General features: G+C 39.7%; 1 protein-coding gene across 1 annotated transcript; it reads right to left on the reverse strand.

The window, feature by feature from the left end:
• Nucleotides 1-6,527: 6,527 nt before the first annotated feature.
• Nucleotides 6,528-19,407, reverse strand: psmf1 (proteasome inhibitor subunit 1). Its single transcript, XM_067586277.1, has 7 exons — nt 19,178-19,407; nt 17,716-17,868; nt 15,239-15,321; nt 14,848-15,048; nt 10,687-10,743; nt 9,116-9,277; nt 6,528-7,422 (listed from the first exon to the last, which is right to left on the reverse strand). Exons 1-7 carry the CDS (start codon nt 19,304-19,306, stop codon nt 7,371-7,373), a joined length of 837 nt encoding a protein of 278 aa, XP_067442378.1. The 5' UTR covers nt 19,307-19,407; the 3' UTR covers nt 6,528-7,370.
• Nucleotides 19,408-20,472: the final 1,065 nt, after the last annotated feature.

A 20,472-nucleotide genomic window follows, 5' to 3' on the forward strand; every position in this document is an offset into this window, starting at 1 on the left:
ATAATGATGTTTTATGATGTGACAACGCTGTGATTAAGGTCTGGTTAGGTTCAGAAAAAGATCATGGTTTTGGGTTAAAATGATCACTTTGTTAAGGTTATAGAAACATGTAGTGTCTAAGTTACTACTTCCTTAAAGTTAGACCACCTTCATCGTCATGGCAACAATAATAACCAAAGAGATTAAAGTTGTAATTGATTGATTTATTGACAGGGACAATGTGCAGTTTGAAACATTGAAGATGCACTGCACCAGAGTTAGCTTGAAGCTAGTTTGCATCTGTAGTCCCCAATAAAAAACATACAACAGCACAACAACAAACAGTACAAAGCAAAAAAACAAAACAAAACAAAACAAAACAAACAAACCCCCCCCCCCCCAAAAAAACCCACACAGAACACACCATATAAAATACAATATAAGTTAGTGGATGATCGTAGTTATGCTTTTTAAAAAACGTCTCGCGGTTGGAATCAGGAAACAATCAACAGTCTCCGCTGTTGGGTTGATGCCTCCATCCACTGCTCCTCCTCTGAATGTCCACATACTGTCTATATACGTCATCTGAACTGCTCCACTGCTCCTGGTCATAAATACTGCAGCCACTAGATGATGGTAGATGATAGATTGGTCACTCAAACGTAACTACAACTTGTTTTTGGGGTGATTGACGTTACAACCTGTTGTGTTGTTTTTCTTGTGAGGACATTATGGACACTGGCTCCGGCAATCTTTACCTCCTTACTGCTTGTAAGTCACCCTGATATTTGGGAACATAATATATTTATTATACATTTTGTCCTCCATTATGGCTCTAAAGACAAACCTGGTGAATCAGACTGTGGTGCAGTCAGACTGAAATTTCCTTTCATGTCTACTGTATGTGGAACTGGGTGAGACGTTCGCGACCTCTCATTCAGGAAATACTGTTTGTTTATATTCTTGTTTTATAACTTCATGGTGAAGTAATACCAGCAGCAGAGAAGAAGAGATGCAAGGACCTAAACAAAGGGTAAAGAAAAGGTTCACAATTCTTTAAGGGTGTCTTAAAACAACAGTCTGGAGCCCAAATGAACACTGAAAGAGTTTCTATTGTATGTACTGCATACTGCCCACTAAATGAATGGTTAAGTATCCCATTACCAGCAGACTGATCACACTGAAGTATACTCAAGACATGACTATATCACACCACTTGCCCCTTCACATCTGTGAAAAACGAGAGCCAGTTGTTTGGCTGTCGAAACGCGAAGAACTGGTTTGAGATTAGGCACCAGCTCCAAACTGGCCCTTGAACTGTCTTGGTTGAACAGGAGTAAGTTAGCGCAGGACGTCTTAAACTTTTACTATTTCTAATGATCCATAGACTTTGGTGATCTCACATGATTCCCAATCCTTCCTCATGTGCCACTGGAGGTCAGCATTAGTATAAATTTAACACTGAGTGGACTTTAATCCCACTCTGAGAAGTGCTAGGGTTGAGTGATGTCATCGTCTAGACTTCCTCTGATTGTCCTCCAAACCTGACCCCCAAAAACCTTCCTCCCTCCTCTCTGTGTGACGGCCGCAGAGCAGACGAGACTCCTATGGTGAGCAACTCTCCAGAGAGACAGCAAGAGATTTATTACCTCCATCTGAGACCTGCTGCAGTCTAGCTGTGTGTGTGTGTGTGTGTGTGTGTGTGTGTGTGTGTGTGTGTGTGTGTGACTTTAAAAGGACTTTTAATACTCACCTTAATGACCACATGACTCCGTGTGTTACTTTTTTTTGTGTGTTTTTGTTCACGTGTGTTAAAGCGTGTGTGTGTGTGTGTGTGAAGTTAGTTTGTGGAGCTAATCCATGACAACATCAGAGTGTGTTTGAGGTTAACAGTAATCCAGCTGAGCATAACACACACACACACACACATTCACACAGCTGCAGGATAATACAGGTGCCCTCCATCCATCTGTCCGTCCATCTGTCAGTCTTTCTTTTGTTCCCTTTTCTCTTTTTGTTTTGATTTCTGTCCAGCTCTGACCCTCTCTCACTCTGTTTTGGTCGTCCTCCTGTCTTCTCTGCTAACTCTGTTTCATTTTTTCTTTATTTTTTGTTGTTATTGTTGTTGTTGTTTTGGTCCCCCGGAGCTGAAGGCTCAGTTACTGCAGTCATTAACTGATAGAACGACCCAGATAAGCGGTGCAACGTAATAAACTTTGATAGGGAATGGTATTAGGACATGCAGCACGTAAACATGTTGAAATACAAACTCCAAACTTAGGTTTCCACTTGGTATGTAATGGAATCGAGAATGCTGGTTGCTATGGATACCATTCAACGCTACAATCACTTAAACTGCCAGCATAGTAACCTCTTGGGATCACCATAGCAACCATAATGTAGCTACTGCTTCTTAATCCCCACCAAGAGGACTTTAGCGACCACTTAGCAACACCTTAGCAACAACCCTGAACACTTTAGTAAAAACCTAGTAATACCCTAGCAACCACCCTAAACATCCTAGCAACCACCGTCATAACCACCTAGCAACACCTCAGTGTCTTCAGAGCACATTCATAAAGCTCCGGGACATGTGCAAAGTTTTTGCTCAAGTTGAAACATTTTCAACTCTTGCGGATGCGTGTCTGCGTTGATTTGTGCCAACCGGGGCAAATTTGAATCTTTCCATTGACTTTTATGCACTTTTTCAATTTGTGTATAAAAAAACGTGAGTGGAAATTAGAAAAAAGTTGAAATAACACAAAAGAGTTTTTATGCTTGGATGGAGTGGAAAAGTTGACGTATCGATAAAAGCGAAATGCGACAATGGAAACAGATTTAGGAAATAAATGATGACGTACAGGAAACATGTGACTGAAATGTCCTTGAAGATTTCTGCCCTGCTGGAGAGATGAAACATGGCGGCAGACGTGTTTCACTGTCAGCTCTCTTCTTCGTCTCTGAGCAACGTTCAATACGTGTCTGTATAACTGACACACAGAGCTGTTATCAAAACGTTTCAAAACCAGGAAGCTGTGATGTCAGCTGTTTGTCCATCATGCTCTTCATCACCAGGATGTTATCCATCACTTCAGCTTTGACTCTTAATATTCACAAAACAGTAGCGGATGGAAACGCATGTTAATTTGCATTTTCTGTTATGGATTTTCAGAAATTTCAATTAAAATTTGTGCTACATGTGGATTGAAACCTGACCACAGTTATATTCTACACACTCATCTGCTTCACAGATCAGATTATTCGATCCCTGGTTTGTTTCTGCAGTGAAAATGTCAGGAGACACTTTTAACTTGTTTTCACTCATCTGGAATTTATTTCCCTCGTGGCAGGAAAACCTGTAGTTTAAACTTGGCTAACAAAACACTTTTAGTGCTAATAACCTCTTAAAGACACACTATGAACGGACTTGAAGGAACCCTCTAGCATAGCAACATTAAAGCTAAAAACATCCCATGATGCAACATGTTTTATAGGAGCAGGTGTTACTGGTACCCTCCATTCAAAAATAATACCTGCTGTTGTGGATGTCTAGTCCTTTAATGTAATACAACCCTCACTTTTCAAATGTAAAAGCCAAAAACTACCTAGCAACCACATAGCAACCACCCAGTTAAGCCTTAAATATGACCCATTAAAACCTTATTTAAATATGATGTAGTGTTTCTTTATATTGAGCTGCTGCCCTTCAACATGTCTGATTGTCCCTGGTGTGTCGGCCGTCATTTATTTTTAGATTTTCCCTTCCTCTCTGTCTCCGTCTCTCATCATAAACACTGTGTCCTTTTGGAAGATTTTGATTCGAAACAACAGCCCTCATGTCGCTCTTTGTCTCTTTTTGTCTCCTTCCTTTCCGAGTCTTTTCATTCGCCCCCCCACCCCCCCGCCGGCTTGCTGTCAGAGAAATCCACAGTCAGGATTACTCACGACTGTCGCAGAATAACGTTTTCCACCAGAGAATATGACATCCTCACTTCAGTTTCTACCCACGGAGCCAAATTGGTTGCAAACCACCTGCTGAAAAGTTGGTAAAATATGGTTTCTTATCAACCCCAACAGGCACGCTGTCAGGTACGCATGCCTCCGTCAGAGCCTCTAATTAAATTTAACAAGAAGCATGTCAGGTGAATGTCACTGAGCTGTGAGTTGTGACCTCACTTCATCTTCCACCTCGCATTTACCTCCCAAACACACGAGAAAAGAGCTTCATTCACCAGAAACCTGAGGAGACTGTTTCTATGGTTATATAAAATTAAATTGTCTTGTGTTTTACAATGTCTTGGAATAAAAAAAAGGTTACTAATTAAAAAAAAGAGAGACAGCTGAGTTCAACCTTGACATTTTTATGAGTTTTAAGTGTCAGTGGCTTGTTGGAGGCAAAGAGACACAAGTTAAACACAATCAGATTAATATTTTAGTCTGCGGGTTTAAGAAGAATAGCTGAGAGCAGAATATCACGACGTCTGAATTCTAATGAGACTAAATAATGAAGCTCAGAGAGGAGAAAGAGATAAGACTAAATGAACAGTGTGGATCTTTGAGGAGCATGTGCATCCTCGCCATGTTGCCACTGAAAAGGACAAACATTTCCTATTTGTAAACTAGTCACCGTTACCACCCCCATTTTATCCATTATACATAAGCTTTTTTGCAGGAAGAACATGAAAGATGTGACGGAAGAAGATTGTGAAATAAAGAGAACTGGAGATGGTTGTTTGTCACCTGTCTGCAGGAGAAATAATGAGCTTGTTGAGCTGAAAGTAATGAGCAGAGAGATATAAATAAAAAAAGAGAGAGAATGAGAGGAGAGACAGACTGGTAATCAGGAGGGAAAAATAAATAAAAGATGCAGAAGGACAAGTGAGGACATCTGAGGATCACAAACAAGACATTTTTTTGTTAAAGGGGAAACATAAAAGTTGCTTGTGAGTGAATATATGTTTAAAAAATAGAAGAGAACAAAAGAAAAATTTGAATAATTAAGGTCGAGGTCAGAGAGAAATGGAGAGACGAGAAGAAGATCAGAGTACAGGAGGAAGGACGGAAAAGGACGAAAGACAAGTGACGGGAGAAGAAAGAGGAGAAAGAACCATTAAATCAACCATTAAAGTCTCAGCTTTAATTTGAGTAGTTTTACATCAATATAGAAAGAATTGTGAAGGAGATATAACTCTTTTAAAGTTCAATCAATAATTGTTAGTTGCAGCCACGTGTGTGCAGATGTGCAAGTACTGTACTTATGTACAAGTGTGAGGTACTTCTACTTTACGTGAGTATTTCCATGTGATACTACTTTATACTTCCACTCCACTACATTTCAGAGGGAAATATTGTACTTTCTACTCCACTACATTTATTTGACAGCTTTAGTTAGTTTTCAGATGAAGATTTGACACAATGGATAATATAACAAGCTTTTAAAATACAACACATTGTTAAAGATGAAACCAGTGGTTTCCAACCTTTTTGGCTTTTGACGTCTTACAAAAAGCAGTGTGTAGTCGGGGTCACATTTCACATGTCTATGAGTTGTTAACAGCTCCACCAAATAGTGATTTTTCCCTCTAAACTTCTCACATGGTTTCATTTCAATAAATGTTCAAATGATCCAATATTTCAGCAAAAATCAAAGATTAGAGAAAAAGTCCAAAAACTGAAAACAGATTTGTGTATCAGACCCCTCAGATTTATCTGCTGACCCTTTGGAGGGCCCAACCCCTAGGTTGGGAACCAGTGGACTAAACTAGCTAACTGTATATAAAGTAGTGTAAACTAGCTCCACCTCCAGCAGCTACAACAGTAACATGCTGCTCTAACACTGATGCTTCACTATTAATAATCTAATGATGTCATATATAATAATATATCAGTCATAGGAACCAAACCACTACTTTTACTTCAATACTTTAACTACATTTTGCTGCTAATTCTACTGTAGTTTTACTGTTGTAGGATTTTTCATGCAGGACTTTAGTTGTAATGGAGTATTTTTACATTGCTGTATTAGTACTTTTACTTAAATAAAGTATCTGAGTACTTCTTCCACCACTGACTTTAGCATCTGTAGTTCAGCTCTTGTCTTGTAACCCAGAGAGGAAATGGAGGGATTTTGTCTTTTTTGTGTGTTTATGTCTCGTGTTGCTAAAGAAAGAAAACTTGTTGTAGACTTTTTTTTACCTTTGGTCAAAAAATTCACTCCAAATGACTCTCAGGATGTCTCTAACCTCAGAAAATAAGAACAAAGTTAAAAGCATGACTAGATGCACTACAGGTAAGCGGAAGACATGTTTTGTATGAAATTGTGGATGACGTTGACTCATTCCTCCAGTAATATTTGGTTCTAAAAAGTGATATTTTATATGTTCTAGAAATTGAACTACAGAGTGGTTGATACAAAATCATGTCAAGTTTGATGTTTTACCTTCAAGACCCACAATTCAGCGTCTTTTTCTTTCACTGCCATGAAATTAAACATTTAATAAAAGTTAACATTTCAGCACATATGACGACAACAACAACAACACAGCCCCGAATGTCAGGTAAGATTTTTATTAGATGTTTTTGCAGGAGATACACTTCATCAACTGTGTTGTTCAATCAACAACAGTCCAAACAAACTGTACAGATTTCTAATATTTCAAACTTTCCAATGTATCCACAATAGAAATACAAGAAAATTCAAGGAATCGTTCTCTTCTATGAATATATATAAACTACAGGATGCAGTTCAATGGGATCATGAGAATCTAAACAAACTATCTCGTCTTTCTTCTATCAATCAGGAACCAGAGGAAAGAGGGTTTTTCTTTTGGAGAGAAATAAAAGATTCAACAGACCAGATGCTGTCTCACTACGTCATTTCCTCTACGTGGTACCAACTCAACTCGACTCTACTTGTCTTTTTTTAAATGTTAACTCAACGCTTCGCAATACACAATTTCCAGATTTTCAGACGCCAGTAAACGAGACAAAATATGAGATTAGATGAGTAATTTAATCGGCCAATTTATTCCAGTTTGATGTTGTGTTTTAACTTGTAATACAAAAAAAAGAGCTTTTATTCTGTCAGTTTGACATCAAAAAACATATTTTACATTAGACAGTTTGTCTGATCTGTTGATGTATATTTAACGCCAGTTCTACAAAAGTTACACATTAGTTGTATGAAATGAACGATTAGAAAAACAACTTACTCTAACGTCTCAAAATAAAAAAAGGCAAAAATATTATTTTCAGGCAACTAAACTAGATCAAACCCAACCCTGAAGGAGGTGAAGATGACAACTTTCTCCCCTGCCTCCTATTGGCTAGTAGACAGGATGTCGTTGTGAGTAGCAAACAGGAAGTAGAAAAGCAGGAAACATTGCTGGTTACTACATGAACATGTCATCATAGCCGGGTGGTGGCATGTGGTCTGGATCCGGCCTAAGAAATCAACACAGACACATGGTAATGTTATTACTGTTGTATATTTATTTTTTATGGATGTACTGATCAGGTTATTTGATAATCCAATACTTATATTTATCTAAAAGACACAGCTACTCAGTGCACACAAACTACAACCTGAAATTGAGATAAAACGGAGCTTAATTCATCCTGAAATCAGTTTTTGTGCAAAAGATGCTCAGTAAAAATAATTACAATATATACAGAGCAGCAGAAGATATGCAGTGTTGATTAAATTAACACATTCAAATAAACGGTGTGACCAAGATTTAACATGATTTATTTTTCTTGTGTTATTTAATCCAAATACTGAAGGTCCTCATTCAAAACTATTAAGCTGATTATCTTAAATTATAGATATATGAATGAAAGTTTGACTGGAGAATGTGACCACTGAAGATGACATCATCTGAGGAGAAAACGTCTCACTCTGTTGAAACTAAAGAAACCTTCAGTCCAGTCGTGATCGTACAGAGTGGAGCTTCTTCCCTCACAAATGATCTTTGGTTGAGTACAAACAAAAGCTTGCAGAGAAAAGTTTAGTCAAGACAACAGACAAGATTAATAATCTTTGCCTCCTCACAGTCCGCTAGCTGTCTGTTCTGTATGTGCTCTGAAAAAAAATCCGGTATTCATACACATAAAGTGGCTCGGACTGATCCACACGACACTATTCCAGCCAATCAGCAGGGGGCATTCATGCTCGTGCACAGGACAGGAGTCATCAGAGCAGCTGTCTGTGTGAGAACTCGACAGTCTCCCATCTCCTAATGAAGCTGTAAACAGAACCGTGTTTACACAGAACTGCTCTCCTGAGAGTGAAAATTTGATCAGTTTTTAGTATCTGGAGCTGCTTCTATACAAACTAACGTGACCAAACTCTTCATAATGAAGAGACACGATGATGAAGAAATGTCACGCAGTGCAGCAGTGTGGCTCGTTGACGTGTTTTTAATACTTTATGGACAACAGTAGAGGTCTACGGCTGAAATGCACCAGGCACGCACACGATGACACGATGTCACGTAGACGGGGCGGAGCGGGTGTTTTTATCTGCTACACAGACTCCATCTTTGTAGCCACATAAACTATTACAAAAATAAGACTCGTCTACCTGGCTGCTGCCTACGGTGCCGCTTCACTGCCTGCATATTGAGTTTTGCAAAGTGATAATGCAGTTGGTTGTGCAGGGTTTGGAAGTGTAGGCTATATAAACTGTTACTGAATTAATTAACTAGATCATTTTAACTAAACGATGATGGATACACATTGATTTGATTGATTTATTTAAACGTGCAAGTAATCACATTTCCTCTGGTACGACGAGGTGTTAATTTTAATCATTTTTTACACAGTTCTATGTAGTTCTATGAGTGCTCACTAAATTCACACTAAAATTATTGTAACTTTTAAAGAAACACGCTTTATTTGACTAACTCGGCCTCATGTGGGCTTCTGACGAGGACGAGGACTGTGGATCTTGTTCAGCATCACTGGATTCACGTTAGGAAGGATCTCTTCAGTGTCATAATATACATATGAGCATGTGTGTTTTATTTTAAGACAGACTTGAAGAATTGTGAACTTATCCTTCAAATGGACAAAGAGACGTGTGTGTGTGTGTGTGTGTGTGTGTGTGTGTGTGTGTGTGTGTGCGTGCGTGTCTCACCCTGGCCTGTGTCGTCCGACGGGTCCGAACGGGTCGAAGCGGGCTCCAGGGGGAACGGCTCCGGGAGGCAGGATGTCTGGTATCCCGCTGGAGGGGTCGAAACCAGAGCGAGGATACCCCGACCTCAACGGGTCAACGATCATCCCGCCACTGCCGCGAGACCTGCGAGGTCAGAGAGAGAGAGAGAGAGAGAGAGAGACAGAGAGAGAGAGAGGGAGAGAGAGAGTGGAGGGAGGATTTAAGAGAAGGAAATGTGTTTCTCTCTTTCTTTCACACACTTTTTCCTCTTAATTTCAGTTTCATGACTGTCTGATTATTGGCAGGACACTGATACTTCTCAAAAAATCAAACCGATAACATATCAGCCAGAGTTTTATTTGATGGAGGAAGATAATCAACTTGTAGGTGTGCGTTAAACGGTTTTAAGGCGAGACGAGAAGTCTTAAAACTGTTTAAGTCTATTATCCTGCTTATATTATGGTCATTTGCCAACAATATAACATTAAAGCATTCGCACATTTTTGGTGAAAGTTTTGTGCTCAAAATCAAATGTTATGAAGCAGGGGCTTACCGTTGTCATGACAACAAGGCATAAAATTCACATAAGGTGTTATTAAGCATAACCACAGAGTTTGTCTCCACATCAGTGTTGTTTTGTTTTTGGTTTAGAAAGAGAAAGTTGTATTAATCTCATCCTTCTCTTCTTCTATCATTTTAAGCTCTTCAGGTGTCAGACGTTCCTCGTTTCTTTCTTTTCTTCTTCTTCATTTCTTTTTCCTCTGGTGTGTCTCATTCTTCAAAACTTCATAACGAGAAAGCTTTGACAGCTGTGCTCTTTCATGTTGCCATGGTTACAGGTTGGGTAGCGGATGAATTTAAGAACGGTGATTAAACTTGAGCCGAACTACGTGTGCATTGAACGGTTTTATGAGTATTCACCCAGACCCTGGTGTAAGACTGTTTAAACCTCTGTGATGCTTTTATTGCTGAAGTTTTGAGTTAAATTAGTGATATTTTACCATTAAAATTAAAGAAAATAAAACTCACTAAGTAGGTGAGAAAGAAGTCTTTTTTTTTTTCACTTCACTGTGAATAAATCATCTACAAACAATCAATATCCGTTACAGTTTAAATCAACCTCAACCGTTCTGTGATTTAAAAAGAGCCTCGGCGTGACCACACTTCAATTGCAAAGTCTGTTTAAGGTCAATAAATAAGCTTAAATTGATGAAACATTAATGGAGAGACTAAACACAGACTCAGCGTGTGCTGCTGGATTGCTTTGGTTCGGTATTTTCCCCCGCAGTGCGCCTCCTGAAGCTCTGATGTTTGTGCTTCATATTTAGCTGGCGGAGGGGAGTCTGGACAAGCGCCAGTAATCCGCTGCTGTCTGTCTGTCTGTCTGTCTGTCTGTGTGTTACTGTGGTACACTGACTCTTTATCCCCCAAAATCCCAGATTAGAACAAAACCAGACTGATGCTTAAATACATATCTGAAAATGACTTCCATAAAATCATTTGTAGGATTTATTATGAGGGGACGGACGAGAGAGAGAGAGAGAGAGACTCACCCGAAAGGATCCAGATCTGCACCTCCGGCTGCGAACGGAGGAACCATGGGGTCGGGCCTGAAACACACACAGATAACAAACTGTATATAAATGTGTCTTTCCAACCTGCACACACACATTCAGAGCAACATTATCCTTCATTCTCATAATCATGGAGTCGTGTTTCTGTCCTCCTGGTGACTATAAGTCCAGTATTCACTCTCTTTTAGCTCTATTTTTGCTCTCTACCGACTCCCGAGGGGAATATCTGGCTCTTTAGCTGCTTAAATGTCTCCACTATGTTCACCAGCTAGTCTGCAGCTAACTGTGTCTGTGAACTGAGAGTGAACCGAAACAGTAAAGTTGCAGCCGGACAGATAAACAATGAGCTGAAACTGGCTATAAAAGCTCCGTTAAAGCCGAGAGGAGTCTGCAGAGTCGCTGATAACTCTCTGTATGTTTATCACTACGAACCACGACCAACGAATTACACATCATTTAATACATTAACAACATATTTAGATTAAAGTAGCTTTAAAGTTTATTTTGATGTAAACCTCAACATTATAAATGACTTTCACCCATTAATCATCCCATTAGGGCTGCAGCTAACGATTATTTTCTCCATTAATAGGTCGTTTGGTCTATAAAACGTCTTGTTTTGTCTCGACCAACAGTTCACAACTCAAAGATATTCAGTTTACTGTCATAGAAGATTAAAGAAACCAGAAAATATTCACATTTGAGACGCTGGAATCAGAGAAATAATCTTTTTTTCAACAAAAAAATGACTCAGAACTGTTAATAGATTATAAAAATAGCTGGTGATTCATTCTCATTGACTCATCATTGCAGTTATTCATAATTAATCACAGTCAGGCTTGAGTTTACTTTCTATTGGATTTGTTTTTGTTCCAATGGATGAACATCTGGCACTTCTCCCATTTAAAAAAAACTCTTTATTGTTCAGTATTTATGTATTTTAAATCAGGTTGTTTGTTCATTTTGTGTCTCTGATGTTCGTCCTGTACTGTATTGTTTTTAATGCTAATAGTATAATAATATTCCTAATGAACTAATTAACTAAATTAAAGGATGGATGAAAAACACTGTAGCAGAAGCTCTTTTGTAACTGTGTCGTCTTTCTTTGTATCTGATCCAACCTGCCTTCAGATGTTCTGGATCTTTCCTGTCGCTCCATCTTTTCAATGTTCAAGGTTGTTTTAATGTCATGACACTATTCAGGTTTGCATAATGAAAAGCAGTTGTAGCCGCCTTCACGCCACACACACAGACAATATGTTGACAAATTTTAAAATATGTTATGTTAGAATAGAATAAAACTATTAAATTGTCAATAAAATAGAACAAAGTATATAAAAGTAGCACTAAAAGAAGAAATGTCTTTTATCTCTGTCCAGATCCCATCTCCTCCTCTCTGTCTCCTGCCTGTTTCTCACACTTTCAGCTCTCCGCAGCCCTGACTCAGGTTTTGCTTTCTCATTCATCATTCCTTGTCTCCTTGTCTCTCTGTATCTCTATCGCTCCTTCGTCCTTTCTCTCCCTCTTCTCTGCCTCTTAACTGTTTTTCTTATTTTCTCTCCCATTACGACTTTCCTCACGCTGTCAGATTTTGGTTTACTTTCTCCCCATCTGTCATTGTTTTGATCTGCTCCCTCTCCCCGTCTCTCTCTCTCTCTCTCTCTCTGCGTCTCTCTCTGAGGACAAGGAGGCGACAGCAGCGAGGTCGATAAAGTGCTGACATCACCTCACATCTCATCTGATCTGGTCACAGCTAAGCGGACGGAGGGGGAGGAGAGGAGGAGGGGAGGCAGATGAGACAAGAAGTGAAAAGGAGTGAATCTGACCTGCAGCTCACACACACACACACACACACACACACACACACACACACACACATCTGGTTGAACTTCTATCCTTATGAGGACCCTCATTGACATAATTCATTCTCTAGCTCTTTACCTGAACTTTAAAGGGGATGTATTCTGCACATTTCCAGCTCTATATTTATCTTCTGTTTCAGACAGAGGCAGCGCCTCAGTTCAGCCTCTGTCTGAAACAGGCCGTTTTAGCTCCTGTGTCTTTAAGGCCCCGCCTCCTGATGAGCCCACTCTGTCCTGATTGGTCAGCTTCATGAAGCTGCGTCACAGCCGATTTTTGGCTACTCCAGAGGCTACGTCAAACAGAGCGGCAAGCTCCGGGTCTGAAAAGTGAAGCCGATGCAGAAGTGCCTTAAACCTGCACTCTAAGCTAGCATGATGTTGATTTTGTAAGTTATGGTCCCATCTAGAGTAAATAGATGATAAAGCAGCGTATGCTTTAGAGTGCGGCTACATTGTGATTGACATGTCACTACCACAGCGACAAGTACGTACGTTACCTGTTGTAACCCCAGATTAGAATATGAGTATAAACGTAGCTGTTGCTATTTTAGTGTGTTTTCAGTTCATGAAAGTTGATTGTAACATTTTCGTCGCCTAAAAAAAAGGTTATACTAAAAGCCTCTCAAAGGAGTCAGCTGCTCTGTAAAGTTTTCTTTTAAGCTTGTTTTTCGCTAACCAAAATTAGCATTAGCATTATCACAGTTAACCATTAACTGTAAATGCACTGTGTTAACCAAGCTAGCAGCTAGCATTAGGGTCAGCTCCACCCTCTTGTCCAAATATGGTCACTTCTGGCTCCATAAATCCAAGATGGCAACGGTCAAAATGCAAATGTTCGAGCCAAAATCTGAACCAAAATATGAGAGTGGACAACACAACCTTAGCAACCAAGACTACAGAACGGACGGCAGTTCGTGAGCATGCACAACGAGCCGACATCAGCTCGTCTGCAAGGTAGAAAAAACGAAGAGTTCAGAGCAGCTTGAAGCTCTGGCTTCTGTCTTAAGGGAAAATTTCTACATACGTCCACCTCACGGTTTTGGACCTTTGATCATGTTTAACATCCAACATCATAACAGTATATAAATAACAATATTTGCCCTTTAAAAGGATAAGGCTGGCGATATTTTATATTCTTCTTATTGTCAAATCTCATGTTTAGAGTCAAACCAACGATGAATTGATCCACTTAGAAGTGTGTGTATCAAAAGCCTGATATATCTTATTCTTCTGTGTGGTAGATCTCAGTTGTTGTCCAAAAACTATTAAAAACACGTCTATGAACCACAACTCTGCACTGGGTGACATGTTCCTTTGCCATTACAATATGACAACTAAATGCCTTAAACCCAACCCTTCCCCTAAACTAAACATAGACCCACTTCTAACCTGAACCCTAAAACCAAACCCAAACAACCATGACAACAACGTCCTCACTCTCTCAAGGTCTAAATCTCAAATCGGTCCTCACAAAGATAGACGTACAAGCACAAACAGTTCTGGCCCAAACTTCCTCACTCACTCTCTCCCTGCTGTAAATATTGAATAGATACTGCAGTGGCAACCCCCCCCCCCCCCCCCCCCCCAACCATTACACACACACACACACACACACACACACACTGCCCACACTGCTCTGTCCTCATTTACTCTCTGCAGTTGTAGTCAACCAACAGCTCCTCTGTCTAGACTTCCTACAAACCACAACCTCAGCATGTCGTGAGAGGTGTGTGTGTGCGTGTTTGTGTGTGTGCGTGCGAGAGATGAGAGTTAGGAGGCGGTTGTTGTGTATTTGTGTGTGAATGTGTGGGAAACCATTTCAAAATCAAGTCCTTCGCACGTTTGTAGTGTTTTTGTTCTCTGTCACACTCAGGATTAAAAATGTTTGCTTAAATCTTGACTCGTCCGCGTTGAGCCGATGAGCTTCTGAGCTACTGAAGCTGCAGCAGTGATGGTGTTTGCTGCAGGTCTGATGGTGCTGACTGATGTTGTTGCACCAGTCTCACTTGTAGTTTATAGATTAGGAACATCTTCTGACAGCCAACAATCAAAAAATATTTAATGACCAACTTTACTGCCGACAGCAGGCAAGAGACAACATTTAAGACTTTTAATACCCTGTAAAGGCTTTTTCTGAAGGAAGCTAAAATCAATGCATGTTAAGACAAACCTGCAGTTAACCTGGAATTACTATTGTGGCTTTTAGAAGATAATTAGATATAGTTTAATGTGTGTTAAACACAAAGAGAGACATATTCTTCTTCCTGACGTTACTGACCAGTGCGGCTGTGTTCCCTGGCGAGGATGTCTGTTGGGGATGCGGAGGGGGTCGCTGTCCTCTCCTCTTCGTCTCTGCTGCTCCTCCTCCTCCTCATCCCTCCGACTCTTCCTCTCCGTCTTCTGTCCCTTCGGTCTGTCCTGGGAGGGAAGCAGCTGAGTCTTCACCTTCTCTGACAAACTGTCTGCGTCCTTGAATACACTGAAAACAACGATAGATCATTTTTATGGAAATAAAGCCGACTAAGCTTCTTGATCAGTTTGTCTTCACTACATTATTTAAACATCTGGTTGATGAGGTCGCAGCTTTTCATCGCTAGTGAATAAATGCTGGTATTTCTCACTGTGATTGTGAAAATGAGTCCTCGAACGATGAATAATCACACACCAACCTGTCAAAGTTGCGCAACTGGTCAGCATCCACATGATCGCTGATGTTCACCGTCAAGTCCGACACCTGCTGTGTGCTGGAGTTCTTCACAAACACACACATATATACACACACACAGAAACATACAAGAAAAAGATCAATACTTGTTATAGATTTGTTGTTTCAGCAAATCAAAAAAGGCTACTGAGCCAAAAATAACCAATGACGTCAGACTACGTATGAGGCCAAACTGAGCAGACCATGAATATTAAAGGTACCCTGTGAAGATTTTGACCTCTATAGAAACAACATGTTTGTTTACAGTAACTTCCAGGTAGAAAACAACATCTCATTTATCACAACACTTTCACTACCGTTAGGTTGGAGATCTAGTTGACCTGATGGGCCACAGACTAAAGAAAACATAGCTTGAGTTTAAAACTAGCAGTTAGTCTGACCGACGGTGAGATGACGCCGTCGGGTAGATTTTGTTTATCGAAGGCGCCAGCAAAGCAACACAGTACATAAAATAAGCACAGCAGAAACGTCAGATAGATGGTGATTTTAAGATAGTTAAACAATTACATGGCAAGTGCACAAAAAACTACAGTTCCCATGAGAAAACTACAAGCATGGCAGCGCAGGTACATATCCATAAAAAACGCTTTGTAATTTCTAATCTACCCGACTGTCCTGCTGTTATCACAGACATGTCTGAACTTGCTACAACCCCTCTGCTCGCTCATGGACTCGACTCCTCTGTTGAACTGTGACATTAAGCCCACGAACATCTAGGGCTTATGGGAAATGATGTTCGTTAAAGGCCACTAAAAACCATTAATATTGAATAAATGATATAAGATTTAAAAAAAACTCCCGTCCTTATATGAAGCGAGCCACCTGACATACTGTTGAGAAAGCTTCAGTTCCAAGGTTGGATTTTTAGTTATTAGCATGTTAAAAAATACAGGAAGTTCTGGTTTGACTTTGGCTCTCTATGGAGCTATTTTGTTTGTTTGTTTGCATGCGCATACAGACACACGTGCAGGTGACACAATGCACAATCCTGCCGACGGTTTCACTCTATTCCACTGATCGACTGCAACAACATGCAAAGATACTCAGCAATGTGGCAGCAAAGGCAGAGAAGAAGACAACGGCAAGAAAACATTGATGTAAACAATGCAGGTTTTAAAATGTTTATAAAAATCTGCTTTGCAAATGTTTTATGAAGAAGGAAATGCATTCAACGCGTTTCTTGGTGAGTAACATTCAAGGTAAAAATAATTTTTGTTTGTTTACAGGAACACTAGACAGGGCATCTTTAAAGAGCAGCTTAACACCTGAAAATCTTGTCTTTGCTGACCTCTAGTGGTCAGTGCAAGTTCTCACCTTGCTGCAGTGATGTACAGGTGTACGCTACTGTGACATCACTGTTTGGTTTGACTACAGGTGATACAGAGCACATCTCTGTCCTCACCCAACAGTGCTGTCAGGTGTGTTCAGAGGTGCAACAAACGATAAAAGGAAACGTATACAGGTGATTGCATTTGATTTGTTTTCATAGCATGTACTAAAACACTAGCACTCACAAGTAGACACAACTATTTCTGGGGAAAATTCAGCGTAAAGCAACGTCTAGAATCAGGCAATCTCAAGACTCATCGATTATCTGTCTGACAACAGTTTAGCCTCTGGGGGCAACAGCCAATATTTCAGGTGTTCCAGCGTAGCCAACGAATAACCTGATAACTGATATGCAGGCCAAGATTTCCTTTTGCCTGCGCCTGTCATTGTTTACAGTTTGATTAGCAACTTGAGACGATCCAGACGACATTACAGCTAATCTCTATAAACAGATGTATGCATATAAACATAGATACGTTTTAAAAAAGCTAATAAAAAGCATCGTCAGATGATAGCTGACAGGTTCTGAGATTGCATTTCAGTCAATGCATTCTGCCTCTTTTGCTCTCCACACAGACTGTTTACCTGCATGCAACCAAAGCTCGCTCAAATGTGATTGGTCGATACAACTCAGACTACAAACAGAAACCAGAACACTTCCAGTACCAAAATGCATTCTGCATTCTCCTGCATTCATATGGAGATATCTGTTTATAGAGATTAAAAATCAGGCAACATAGAACTCCCAACAAGGAAAGTCCCAAAGTCAGACGCAGCTGAGCTTTGTTTGAAGACGAGATCAAGTCAAGAATATTATGTTGAACCTCAGGAAAACCAGTAAACACTGTTTCTGGTTATTTTACAGTTCAACAGATTTAGATCTGTCTGCAGGAGATGTGTACTAAATCCTCAAGTGTTCAACTAATTTAGATGTGGATGTTTGATATAATTGTTTCCCTGAATTAGCTTGTAGTGCAGGCAAGAAAAAAGCAGCAGGGTCCTAAATCAATTCTTTCAGGAGTCCAACTTTTAAAACTGACAGCTGGTAGTGGCGACGTCGGGTACAGTCTGTGAAGAGATTTGCGTTCCTACCATCAGGTTGAAGATCAAGGTGGAATCCACAGCAATAGCTTTGAGCAGCAACTGGATGTCACCGTCTTTGGCTTTATATCTCAGACTGTACAACTCCTTGTTGCTGCTCCAGTCAGCAGGCAGCAGCTCTGACTTCTTATCACTGCTGCGGGGCTGGAGGTGGGATGAGAGGGGGATAGATACAGTAAAAACAGAGAGATAAAGAAAAAGAGGGAAGATAGTGGAGGTTAGAGGACAGTGAGAGTGTGTATCATCATGACAAGCTCATCAGAATTTCTATGGAAATAAAACCGTAATGTGTAAGTTGGACTGACCCCAAGTGGTACAGCATTAAATGACTGGAGATAACATGGCATTTATTATTCAAATTTCTATGGCTGTCCTTTATCTATAATGCTTGGGGATTTGAGGATTACAAATGAAGAAGGACAAAACCTGAATAACATCATCATTATGATGGGAGAAGCATATATATTTAAAGCCACTAAAAGACAACTACTGAAGTATCAGCAGACTCTTGAAAAGGATATTAGTGAGAATAAAGAGCAAAAGCTAGATTTTTAACATGGGTGGGGTATTTTGAGTCAGATAGAGGGTTGGAGTTAATATCACAGTACATGGTGAACTATATATAGGACAAGAGGATTATATGCATATACTGTGTATTTATGTTCTAATTTTGTACCCTCTAAATATATTTTTTAACTACAACGGGAAGCTTCTTTATTTTTTCCCCCTCTTTTTGATAATTACGTTTTTAAACTGCTGGTTGAGCTTCCAAATGGAAAATAAATTGATGTACTTGACTGGTTTTGTATGTTTTTTTTGTTTGTTTGTTCTGTTCAGTTTGTTTTTTTTTTTCATATATGCAGCTGGTGGTATTTGTTTGGTAGGTTTTTTTTTTGTTGCAAACATGGCAACCTATTACAGTTCAATAACTGACGTTGGTTACGTAGCTAACCGGTTTAGGAAGCTGGTTTTCATTAGCAAGTAAAGAGTGAGTCAGCGACTAATGGCACGAGAGTCCATTGAAAAACCGGCTTGTTTAATCTCTTCCTGAGCAGTACAGGAGAATAACTTCTCTAAAAACAGACTATAAATCCTTTACATGTACCGTTAAGAGCCATTCTTCAGTTCGGCGTATGTTTGATACACAAAGCAGCACATTTTAATGAAAATCCAGCTCAACTTCTGGCCTTCTTCATTAACACTATATCATTCAGCGAGCAGTGGAAACCGATTCTCAAAGTTAATATCTTGTCGAAAGTTAGTCGTAATTCATGAATCATAAATATACGCAAATTTCTCCAAAAGTAGCAACTCAAATTAACGTTACTGCAGTACTGGCGAATGACAAAGGAATCGTTAAACTGCTGGATTTTAAACGGGGTTTGGTGTAACGTTGTAAAGCGTTGACGTTACGTTCGGTTGTTGTTAGCTAACGTTAGCCGATTGAACTCACCTCGTCTCCGGAGCCGATGCACCTGTATCCGCTCTTTATCATTTCCCAGTGAACGAAACACACGACTGCGTCCTGTGGACAGCTGATGCTGCCGGCCACAGAGCTGTACAACACCTCCAGGCCTGCCATGTCTCTAATCTGCAGCAACTATAACGTCAACATTGGTTTTGTTGTTGCAGAAGGGAAAACGAAAGTCTTGACAGTGAAGCCGTGACGTCAAGGCGCCAGCAACGGTAGACACTTCCTGTCTGCCGCTTTCAAAATAAGGGTCAAAAATATGCTGACAACAAAAACAATTTCATGCAAAGTTAAAGATCCTCTCCAGACATGTACTAAGACATATAAAAGTACTCTGCTTGGAACAATATTGTGTGTCTACAAAAAGTATAATTACCACGTTAAGATCCTTAAAATGGATTCTGCTCCTTCTCCCTCATTAAAAATTCCAGTCTATGAATATGCAAATATATTTTATTTCAGAAGTTAAATACTTCACAGAGGATGTCTCCTACCTCACTGTAAAGTCCATTCTCAGTGTTTGTGCACTGGAGGCTTCAACTTTTCACACAAGTTTAATATTGGACCACGATTGGTTCATGATTGTAGGCCTGCCCCTTAATATTGGATTTTCAGTGAGCTCAGAGAAGCTTTCCACTTTCAGCAGATGAATGTGAAAACAAAATCTGCACATACATCATTCTGCAAAGTGAAGGTCAGACATTCAACTCTAGGAACAAGAAGAAAATATGTTTTTTGAGTGGAGGACGACTTTAAATAAGATCAATTTGTTTTCTATTCAGTTTCAGGCCCACCGACACCATCTCAATCCCAACCCACTCATTCGACTATTGCACACAAATTGACATTTGCAATTTGTGATAATGTTAAATTATCAGTAGATGTAGTAGAAGTAGCAGCAAAGGTGTTGAGTTATACTTTCTGTGGACATTTGATTTTTTTTTTTTTTTTTAAAAAAAAAGGTCAGAAAAATCCTGATTCAGTTTAACTGATCTTTTTTAATTTGTGATATGATCATCATTAATTTTTGGAAACCTTTATTCAACCAGGATATATCTGTATCCTGTTTTACACTTCTATACTTTCTCTTTGACTCCTGAATGTGTCCGTGGATAAAAACAGACAGTATCTGAGTGAGTTTTGTTTTAATAAAAGGAAAGTATCCTCAGCGGAAAATCAGTGGTGTATTGTTTCTAACTTTATAGAGCTGTATCAATTGTGTTTTGATCCAACACGTAAAGAGTCCGGCAGTGAACACATGCTCAGAATTTACGTTC

The sequence above is a fragment of the Thunnus thynnus genome, chromosome 4 (genome assembly GCF_963924715.1).
Source record: "Thunnus thynnus chromosome 4, fThuThy2.1, whole genome shotgun sequence".
In the NCBI taxonomy this organism is placed as follows: Eukaryota; Metazoa; Chordata; class Actinopteri; order Scombriformes; family Scombridae; genus Thunnus; species Thunnus thynnus.